This window comes from Podarcis muralis, chromosome 1 (assembly GCF_964188315.1).
Source record: "Podarcis muralis chromosome 1, rPodMur119.hap1.1, whole genome shotgun sequence".
Classification (NCBI taxonomy): domain Eukaryota; kingdom Metazoa; phylum Chordata; class Lepidosauria; order Squamata; family Lacertidae; genus Podarcis; species Podarcis muralis.
Genome location: NC_135655.1, coordinates 12,769,132 through 12,780,284, shown reverse-complemented (window position 1 = coordinate 12,780,284; position 11,153 = coordinate 12,769,132). Strand labels below are relative to the sequence as shown.

At 43.0% G+C, this 11,153-nt stretch overlaps 1 protein-coding gene across 5 annotated transcripts in view; it reads right to left on the bottom strand.

Moving 5' to 3' along the window:
• Positions 1-1,371: 1,371 nt before the first annotated feature.
• CEP170B (centrosomal protein 170B) overlaps positions 1,372-11,153 on the bottom strand; it is an 87,324-nt gene continuing 77,542 nt past the window's right edge. For all 5 annotated transcript variants that reach the window (XM_077923481.1, XM_028748755.2, XM_028748991.2 and 2 more), the window contains 3 exons: positions 9,796-9,889; positions 8,860-8,911; positions 1,372-7,272 (listed from right to left, as the gene is read on the bottom strand). In XM_077923481.1, coding sequence (XP_077779607.1) covers positions 7,034-7,272; positions 8,860-8,911; positions 9,796-9,889 — 385 coding nt within the window. In that variant the 3' untranslated portion in view covers positions 1,372-7,033. The remainder of the gene's footprint in view (positions 7,273-8,859; positions 8,912-9,795; positions 9,890-11,153) is intronic.

Sequence of the window (11,153 nt, the reverse complement as noted above, 5' to 3'; positions counted from 1 at the left end):
TCTGGGCAGCTTCCAACAAAATATTAAAATACAGTATATTATTTTGAGCAGGTTTCTGAAAGGCTGCAAAAACCTGCTTGCCAGAGTACTTTGTGGGATGAGAATAAACACCACAAGCATGTCATAGCACTTTGCACAAACAGAGGGCGGTCGGGAGGACATAATTTGCCTCTTGAGGCACCCCTTTGCAGTGCCCACGTTTGATGACGTCTAGCAAAAGCTGGTTTTCAGCAAGATCCCAAATCAGTGCTCGATCTGGAAGAAAGCCTGAAGACAGTGTAGGAGTTTAAGGAGTGGGGAAGGAATCGGGCAGCAGGGTGATGAATAGAAACGACACAATAGAAGGCTAGAAAGGAAATTACAGTAGTCAGGGAGAAGAGTTCAACAAGTAGGACCTGCAACAAAATGTTGCCGTGTGGAATACTTCTTCTGTTCAGGGTCCCAGCCATCCATCCCCCTTTCAAGAATACTCCATTCCATTCTGCCTCACCCTCAGATTGCCTCCCCCCCCCGCCCCATCAACATGTGAACACTGAGCATGCTCTGTCCTCTTCAAACTGATTTTTTGCTCCCCCATCCATTGCTTTTCATCCCCATCTTCATCATAATTCTGCAACCTTCCTCTTGGGAAGCCCTCAAGGTTGTGGAGCAGGGCCAGTCAGGAGTGTGGCAGCTTGGGGAGAGGATGCAAAGCTTAGAGAAAGCCCTGGGGACCAGTTAGGGAGGCCTGGAGTACTGTGCTTGTTCCCTGAACCTGAGGTTCTCCACTCTTGTATCAAAGGATAAGGCCACTAGCCATCATAGTCATCTAAGCCTTCCCCCAAATTTACATTTGATCCAGGTTGGCTGTGCTCCCAAAACTGAGGTGTATATATTTTTTCCCCTTTTTCATCCTTTCCCTGACATTTACAGTGGTACCTCGGGTTACAAACGCTTCAGGTTACAGACTCCGCTAACCCAGAAATATTACCTTGGGTTAAGAACTTTGCTTCAGGATGAGAAGAGAAATCATGCAGCGGCGGCGCGGCAGCAGCGGGAGGCCCCATTAGCTAAAGTGGTGCTTCAGGTTAAGAACAGTTTTAGGTTAAGAACGGACCTCCGGAACAAATTGTTCTTAACCTGAGGTACCACTGTATTTCAATTTATTAAAATTAAGCCTTGAAAGGACTTGAGAAAACATATTTTTGGAGATGAAAGAAAACCTCTCGTGGAAAACAAAAAAGAATGATTTATTATAGCAAATTTATGATAAAATTATATAAAATAACAATTTATTTTGTTTTTAAAGACATCCACAACATCACCTTGGAACAAAAATATACAGATAAGTTGCCTATCAACCAAATGAAATAAATTACCATTTTTTAAAAAAAAAGAAAAAGAAAAAATAAGGGAGGATGGGAAATGCCCCACTATGTACGAATTGACGGGGGTATTCCGGATTAAAATTATACAGAGTATTTCAAGAGAGGGTGTGGAAACGAAAGAAAAGACAAGTCACTGAAACAGTTTTGAATTATACAAAGTTGAATTTCTGCTATACAGGCCAGCTTGCATTTGTGTCGCATGCAGATGGAATGAATGACTCCATGAACAGTTTGTGTGTGTTTCTGAACAGCAGAAAATGATTTCAGCAGCATAACAACAGCATATAGTTAGGCACAATTCAGCAAGGGGCACATCAGAAAGTGAACAGGTAGTTAATGTACATTTTACAGCTGCAATGTATACATTTGCTGGATTCAAAATAAGAGAGAAAGACCTCGCATCAGTTTACCAATATCAGTAGCATCTATGCACTCATACACTTTTATCTTTAAAGTAGGTAATCTGTAAACGTTTTCTTTAACTCATTGAAGGATGAGTCGGGGGCCATTCACACATTATGGGTTTTAGGTGTACACCTAAGACCTGTTAAGTGCATCCCAAAATAATGAAGTGTGTGTGAGAGGAAAAGAGGAGAATAGTTCTACCATGCTAATACAATCAGTGCACGCTCCCGTGACAAACCTTATTTTGCCTGTAATGTGTGAAGATTCCCCACCCCCCAGCTGATTTGCAGGTCAAGTTTTCTCAGGTTCATCAACACAAGCCAGTTCCACTTCCAACCTCCCCCAAATGGACATGTTTGGTCATTGAACTTGTGAACAAAGCTCCAGAATGTATCCTGGGGGTGGAACCCTGCAGGGTGAGTGAATCTCAAACATCTTGGGCTCATCATCTAGGCACATGCCAAATTGTTGGAAAAGAGTGCTTTGAACTTGTGCAAAGACTTTGACCTGGTTAAAAATGGTCCTGCGAATTGCCACTTAATTCAGCTTTGTCGTCATCAACAGCATGAGAGTGACAGGCTGCACATTATATGCTCAATGCAACCAGGTGCGCTCACTCTCTCGCTCTCAGATATATACATCCATTCCATCATTATGAACAACAAGAATGTAACATGTTAACATACCCAAAATAAAACTCACTCCCCCCCCCAACATATAGAACCAAGATCAGTTTCCAGAAAGAAACCTGAGGCAAACTGATACCCACCTCACCACTTAATTTCAACGGGATATGGGCTTTTTATTTCTCTGAAAACTTACGAGCCGAAGATAGATGTTTAGCATAAACATTTGAAGAAGAAAAAAACAGAGCATGACAATACATGTGAAAACAGGAAGGGATCATTGAGCCAATGGATTAATCCCGAGACACTCTAGGAAAGAAAGAAACCACAAAAGTTGAAACCCTAAAGTAAATAGGATCTGGACTACTCAAGAAGTATCAGGACAAAGACTTAACAAAGAGTATGCAGCATAAAACTGGGGATTTACGTATGTATATGTCAGAGGGACCCAAAGCTGGACAGAGTTTAGAGTCATAAGGTTTCCTCTTTGGCATAACTACATGTGACAATTTAATACAGCCCAGACTGCAGGCCCTGTTTTGATTAACCTGTAATGCAATGTGCAGTAGGAAAACAGACTGGATCACCCTTTGCCACCCAGATGCTAGAGTCAAGAGAATATCCACATGTAAATGTAGTATCTGCCTAGCATGTATGCACAAAAAAATACCTCACATTTAGACCTGAATGACAGGACCACTGCCCAGATTTATTTATTTTTTTAAAAAAGGTAAACTACAGTGTAGTTTGGGTCTACATCTGTAGACCCTATGAAAGCATTACAACCTATGTGGGAATATCCAAGAAGTTGGCAGATACTATTCTCCTTCCCTGAGAGTGTTCTAAGCTTGTTCAAACTCAGCCTGTGTTAAAAAAAATACAGCATTATATTAAGAGAGAATCAAATTTAGACTTGGTGTTGGCAAACACAAGAGTTGTGTTGCATCTCTGTTTCATCATGGGGAAGAACTGGGGAAGTGATACGGTTGTGTGATCCAGCCACCTCCTCTGGGTTTGCTTATTACTTCAAAGTCCTGGAATAATGTCCTGGAATATATTACTGAATAACTTGATCAAGGGGGAGGCAAAAATAATAATATCTCAGCCTAAAAAACCAAGTGGATACAGACAAGCATTGCCCAGGTTACAGCCTCTTCTCAGCCTCTTGTGGGACAACCCAGTCTGAAGTAGGTCTTTAGGTGAATTTGATGTGCTCCACCATTCCCATGTGGTTTATTGATTTCACAGACAGCAACAAATCGGCTGACCACATGCCGAGATCAACAGTTGACATCTCCTCAACGTGGCTGGATGCACCCTAAGCTGAGTTGGCAAACACCACCGATCCACACCATATATTCAAAGCACATGGCTTCTCCCAAAGAATCCTGGGAACTGCAGTTTGATGGGAATCGTACCTCTGGAAAGGCTAAAACTACAGTTCCCAGGAATCTTTGGCGGAAAGCCATGCCCTTTAAATGTATGGTGTGGATTTGACCTAAATAACTGAATGTGTAACTTGCTGGGTCCTTCTGTAAATAGGAAGAGCTTTGGAAACCTTTACTGCTATGTCTCTACAGCAATGGCAGCATTCTAAGGTACACAACCAACTGATCTAAGAAAGACACATGCCATAAAACTAAAACCAGTTAGACATCATGGGCCTTCCACAAGCCGTTAGAGAAACACAGGGAGGCTGCATATGTTGTTCACTTCCCAGACCACTTTGCCTCCTGCCATCTTATAGCATTGATTTAAACAAATTCCATTTAATAGACTAGCTGTCTTCTCTACTGAATACAGCCACTATCCCCAGGCCCACATTACCAGTAGGTTCCCACCTACAACAACAACCGCCACAACCCCCTTTCCTAACCCCCATCTACAGCAACTGGGGATCATCAGACTAACAGCGCCCCTCCCCCAGAAAACCATTCAGTTTCATTCATTTTCAAAAAGATGGACGCGAGATCCACCCCGGCAGCATTAAGACATTTTGCGTACAATTTCACAGACTTAGGATGAATACATGAAACCTACTGCTTCATAAATAGCTATTGCAGGGCTGTATGTACAGTCCTCTGTATCACTCTGGCAAGTGATGAAGAGAATTTGACTCCACATTTGCACCTTGTCAGGAACCCAACCAGACCGGGGAGTAGTGAAATTCTCCTTGTCAGCTGCCAGGGCCATGCAGATAACCTGTTTGTTAACCAAGCAGCACAACAAAGTAACCTAGCAAATAGTCGTTAGGATAAAGAGCATTACCTCTTTGCAAATGCCCAAGATATTCTAACTGTAATTGCTTACATTTCCTGTCTTCTCTCCTTACCCACATAAGTCCCATAAGAGATGGGGGTTAAGTATACATAACTGGGGGAGAACCCGAGACTACAGAAGTCAGTTCTAAAAAGAATTATTTTTCTACCACCAGAAATCATAGATGGTGCTGGTTTGCATCATTAGTCCACCTAGCTTAGCCTTCCCCAGATTTCCAGATATTTTGACCTACAACCCTCATCAACCCCCAGGAGTTTTAACACAAAATGTCTGCAGAGCATTGGGTTGGGAAAGGCCAAGCTAGTTCAGTACTGTCTTTTTCACAATAAAGACGCACGTTCCTTATTTTATTTTTTTTAGCTACTTAGGCAAAAGAGGAATTTTGTAATAGAAAAAAAATTCACTGGCATCTCAATAAGTGCAGCCCCTCCCAGTCAGCAAGCACTAATTTGGCAAGTGGGAGTGGGAAATAATGAATTTTTAAAATTATTATTATTATTTTAAAAATTGTGTTTTTATTAGCATACACCTCAGAATTGCTGCAAAACTATCCTTGGCCTTATCCGAGATTGTATTGGTGGAAGTATTAAGATCATTTCAATAATACTGTATTTAAAAGCCAGCCACTTCACTCACTTAATTCTTACTAGCCAGAAGAGCTCACATATCTGGATTCAACAGTGACAGGCTGGCCACAGTGCTTGAAGTAAACTGAGGTTTCAGCTGTTTGTGCGTGTTGCAGGAGGAGAGCGAGAGCAATACATTCACCATTACAGTTTGTCCGGATTTGCCAGCTCAAATTCCCCATTCATCTTGGTAGGAATGCTTGACACAACATACAAAATGGGAGCAAATAAGGTAACAGAGACAACACGAGGGTGAACTCTGAACCCACCTATGGAAACCCCAGGTGGGATGCTTCTAAGACGGACTCCCGAAATCCACATTCATGCGATCAACGTAAGGCAGTACAAAATTGGAATCTCACCACGATTTGCGGCAACTTTTATTATTGCCAGCCTGCATTTTGGGGTATTGCAGAAGGTGCCGTGCCTGCGATCGGTGATTGACAAGCTGCCAAATGATTGACAAGCTGGCCATTTCCTAGAGCACAAAAGAGTAGCCCAGGGTCTTGCTGGCTCAACAGAGCTGCACGAGAGCCCCCAAGGAAGTTGGAGGCAGCACGAGACAATTCTCAATTTGCACCCCTCAAGCTCTATTAAGGAGGCCTCCATTTAGCATGCCTCACAGGGTAAGAAACGAGGCTCAAGACAGGATTCCTGTGAGTGCAAAAAGCAGCTCAACCCTTACACTCTTCAACTTCCTACGCATGTCAATGAGGTTTAGAAGCACAGGATGGTGAGTTATGATCAAAATCTTAATTGCTCACACATGGAATACTCAATTCTTTAGCGCCTTCAGAATTCTATGCCGTAAACAGGAGACTTTGTGGACTGCATTAAAAACACATTTTGACCACCCGAAAACTTAGTTATGAAACAACTGCCATGAAATAGTACAAATTTGGCAACTTCACTATACAAAATCCTGACCTTGTGACTAATTTGCCGCCTCCTCTGCACCTGAATTTCTCCCCCCCCCCTCTCTTTTACTGATTACAATAAGGGAATCAAAAATGCGAACTTAATCACGGCCTCTCCATCATCTGTACTCTTTATTACTCATTCCCAGAGGAATCGTAAAAGCTGTGTGATTGGAAGCGGAATGATTCAATGTCATCTTGGTTTCCTTTTTGGAGATGTTTGCAAGTTAACTGCTCTTGGATCTCTGAAAGGAAAGGGGGGGGGGAAGACTTCCACGGTGCATTGCTCAGCTGACAAGCGTGAGAGGGGGGGGGGGAATCAGTTTTGGCTGAACCATTTAACGATTTGTATTTAAAATTAAATATACAGCAACAGCCAGCCCCCAAAAGGTACATTTTCAAAACGGAGCCTCTATACAACTAAAACAGACAGCTATAAACAGGCTAAATACAATAACATATCAGAGCTTCGGCAGTACAGAGTGAAGAATACGCAAAGCCTGTTTGCTATGGCACATTGGAGAAATTATGCATCACTTGATTTCTGTTAAAAAAAAAAAAAATCAGTCTGCCTCTGTGCTGAGTATGTGCTGTTCCACAGTGCTAGTCCATTTTTCCCCTTCCAAAAGGCCTATACATAGGCCTGCCACTCATGCTCACACAGCAGAGATTGTACCTTTTCCTTTTCTTTTGTGCAATGTGTTAGCAATCTAAACAACTGCTCCACACGGACTTGCCCACAACCACTCGTACACAATACTAACACCACGGCAAATTACATACAAGAGGGAAAGCGACAGAAAACTTTCTTGCTAGATCACGTATTTCTCCCCATCCGGAACAAACGTAGCATCCTGCAGGCTAGCAGAGCCAAAGTTTGATTTCTGCACGTAATTTCTCTTCTTGACAGGAGACAACGCCTCCAACATGGACCCGGAAATGTTGTTAGCAGTCCTGATTTTAGCCGCCACAGACTGTGTTGTAGCAGAAGACGTTTTGTTATTGGCGAGCACATCCAAGTTTCCACTTGGGTCAATGATGGCATTTATAACTGCAGAAAAGAGGGGGAGAAAGCCAAGTCAGACTTAAGATGGACTTATAGGGCTACACATTCTCATTCCTTCTCTCTCTCTCTCTCTCTCTCTCTCTCTCTCTCTCTCTCTCTCTCTCTCTCTCTTTCTCTCTCACCACTCAATGCTAACACCCAGTTACTTCACACTTGACGGCTGGCAGTCAAGCAGATCAAAGTCTTCTATTTTATTTTGTTTGTTAAGTATTATCTGTTTTATCACTATTATTATTATTATTATTATTATTATTATTATTATTCTGTTGGGAGACACCCAGAGTGGCTGGGGAGGCCCAACCAGATGGGCAGGGTATAAATATCATCATCATCATCATCTCCAAAACAATGCCAGGTGATATAAAACCTGGAATGCAGGGAGCTGGGCAGCAGGTGGTGCTATAATAATATAATAATAATTTATTACTTATACCCCGCCTATCTGGCTGGGTTTCCCCAGCCCCTCTGGGCGGCTCCCAACAAAATATTAATGATAATAATAAATACAAAACATTAAAACATCAAACATTAAAAACTTCCCTAAGCAGGGCTGCCTTCAGATGTCTTCTAAAAGTCAGATAGTTGTTTATTTCCTTGACATCTGATGGGAGAGCGTTCCACAGAGTGGACGCCACTTCCGAGAAGACCCTCTGCCTGGTTCCCTGTAACTTTGCTTCTCGCAGGGAGGGAACCACCAGAAGGCCCTCGGTGCTGGATCTCAGTGTCTGGGCTGAACGATGGGGGTGAAGACGCTGCTTCAGGTATACTGGACCGAGACCGTTTAGGCCTTTAAAGGTCAGTACCAACACTTTGGTGGGGGACACGGGTGGCGCTGTGGGTAAAAGCCTCAGCGCCTAGGGCTTTCAGATCGAAAGGTCGGCGGTTCGAATCCCCGCGGCGGGGTGCGCTCCCGTTGTTCGGTCCCAGCGCCTGCCAACCTAGCAGTTCGAAAGCACCTCCGGGTGCAAGTAGATAAATAGGGACCGCTTACTAGCGGGAAGGTAAACGGCGTTTCCATGTGCTGCTCTGGCTCGCCAGATGCAGCTTTGTCACGCTGGCCACGTGACCCGGAAGTGTCTGCGGACAGCGCTGGCCCCCGGCCTCATGAGTGAGATGGGCGCACAACCCTAGAGTCTGTCAAGACTGGCCCGTACGGGCAGGGGTACCTTTACCTTTACCTTACCAACACTTTGAATTATGCTTGGAAACATACATATGTTCTTCTTTCCCTTTTATCTGTGGTTGGATCTACACTCATGGTTTATAATGTTAAGAAAGAGTTAAGGGATGATTTTCAAAAGGTAAGGGTCACATTACGTTTTGCTAAGAAGGTTAATAAAGCTGCAGAACAACCAGGAACCGGGCAGTAAGGGGAACTGCTATTACAGAGGAATAACGATAAGGTAATAAATGTAATTTTTGCAGTATGCCCTGTAATGTTTTAGAACGGCATAGGCAATATCGCTCTAATGACGTTTAAAAAGGTCAGTGTAGATCCAGCCCAGCTCTTAGTACAATAAACTGCATTTAATGCAAATCAAAGAGAAACAGGGAAGTCAAAATAAGGCAAACCTTCTAGTTGTTTCTGGACTCTGCGGAGCTCCTTCAAAATAGAGCTGATTTCCTAGTAATAAAGAACGATATGTTTAGTAATTCAAACGCTCAAGGGACTAAGAACACGTTTATTCTATCAGTGAAAGCAATTTCTGTTTAGCTCCAGATCTGTTCAACTTCCCATATTAAAACATAAACTGGGGCAAAGTTTCTAAATTTGCCTCTATTTTTTTTCTATTTAAAGGTTTTTAAAGTCACGTTTGGTTTTTGAAAGCTTCACCCCACCCGCCCTCTAGTAGTAGTAAAACTCAATATTTTGACCTTACAAATGTGCAGATATTGCTGCTGACATTTAAGAGCAGCCATGTACTGTTGCCCTTTCGGAAAAAAAGAAGTGTGAAAAAAGGAGACAAAATTAAGAACCAAAATCTGTAATGAGCCAAGTTTCAAGATTTCCGCTTCAGATGCACATTTCAATGAACGTAACAGAAGAAGAGGCTGCCTAGTCCATCATCATATTCTCAGTGGCTGAAAAGATGCTTAGGGGAAGATCTTGAAAGTGACAGCACTTTCTCCAATTGTGATTTCCAGTAACTGATAATCAGAGGCATAATCCTCTTACGAAGTCACTTAAGTTGGTGGTTATTACTACATCTAGTGGAAGCACTTTCCATAATTTAACGATGTGCTCCATTAAGAAATTGCTTTCTTCTGTCTGTCCTGAACTATCCACCATTCAGCTTCGTTTTGCTGGTTGTCCCTGAGTTCTCGCATAATTTTATACACCTCTATCATGCCCCCCTTGCACTCATTCTAGTGCCCTGCATTCATCTCAACTGTGCCATCAATAAATAAAAGAAGGAAGATAGGTTTGCGCATGTAAGTCTACGGGTTGCAGATCGACAAAGACTTCTTGTAAAACCAAGCACACAGTTCAGGGCAAATATTCCCCACCTTGTTTGAAGTCTTTAGAATTGGCACTTCATTTTCAGAGTTAATCTTGGCCTCCATCTCCTCCCATGTCCGCTCAGTATTCTGGAACAGAATTCTGACACACAACATAAGACAATATTTTGTCAAAAAAAGAAACACGCTCAGGAATAATTGTCTCCAATACAGTAATAAACTACGGTGGAGAACCTGTGGCCCCTTTGGTCTCCACTCTCTCTCTCTCTTTTTTATTATGTATTTTATCTTCTTCTTTTGTATTTGTATGTTGTGAATCGCCCTGAGATCTTTGGGTGAAGGATGGTCTACACATTTAATAAATTAAAAATTAAATTCCCATCAGGCCCAAGCTGATGATGGGGATGATGGGAGTTGTAGTGCAACAACAACTGGACAACCACAGATTTCCCCACCCCTGGCTTATAGATTTCTACCTCCTACATCTGCCTGTCGATGCATTAAGATCATCCTTAGTTACGAGAAAGGAGATTTCAATGAAACATCAGGAAGAACTTTCTGGTGGTTAAGAGCTGTTCACCAGTGGAATGGTTGTGGACTCTCCTCTTCCTTGGAAGTTTTTATCAGAGGTTGGATGGCCACCTGTCATGTGTGATCTATTGAGAATCCTGCATTGCAAGGGTTTGGACTAGATGACTCTTGGGGTCCCTTCCAATTCTATAATTCTATGATTCTATCAAAGACCGTTCTCTGAGCTCCCCTGCATTCTGAAGTCAGGGGCATTGGGAGGGAGGCAGCAGTTCCAATTTAGGCTTCTAAATGAGCCCACAGAAACTGTATTATAAAGAGAGGGAGGGATTGACATGTATAACGACCTGCTACAGTGCACATTCAGAAGGCCTCGAGGAGAATGTGCACATAATATTTCAAGAAGAAGAAGAGGAAGAAGAAGAAGAAGAGGCAGAGGAGGAGGAGTTTGGATTTGATATCCCACTTTATCACTGCCCTAAGGAGTCTCAAAGCGGCTAACAATCTCCTTTCCCTTCCTCCTGCACAACAAACACTCTGTGAGGTGAGTGGGGCTGAGAGACTTCAGAGAAGTGTGACTGGCCCACGGTCACCCAGCAGCTGCATGTGGAGGAGCGGGGAGGCGAACCTGGTTCACCAGATTACGAGTCCACCGCTCTTAACCACCACACCACACTGGCTCTCGAATTGTCCACATTTCTCTGTCAATATACAGTACATTATCTCCAACAGGCCTTGGGAAATGTGAAGATCTTGGCAGGAAAAAACCTCGCTATTTGAATCAGTCATCTCCTCTGGACCAGGAGCCTGAGGTAGCGTGCAACAGGGTTCCTCCACAGCTTCACCACTGTGAGGTTTAGACTGAGGGCATCCACTCA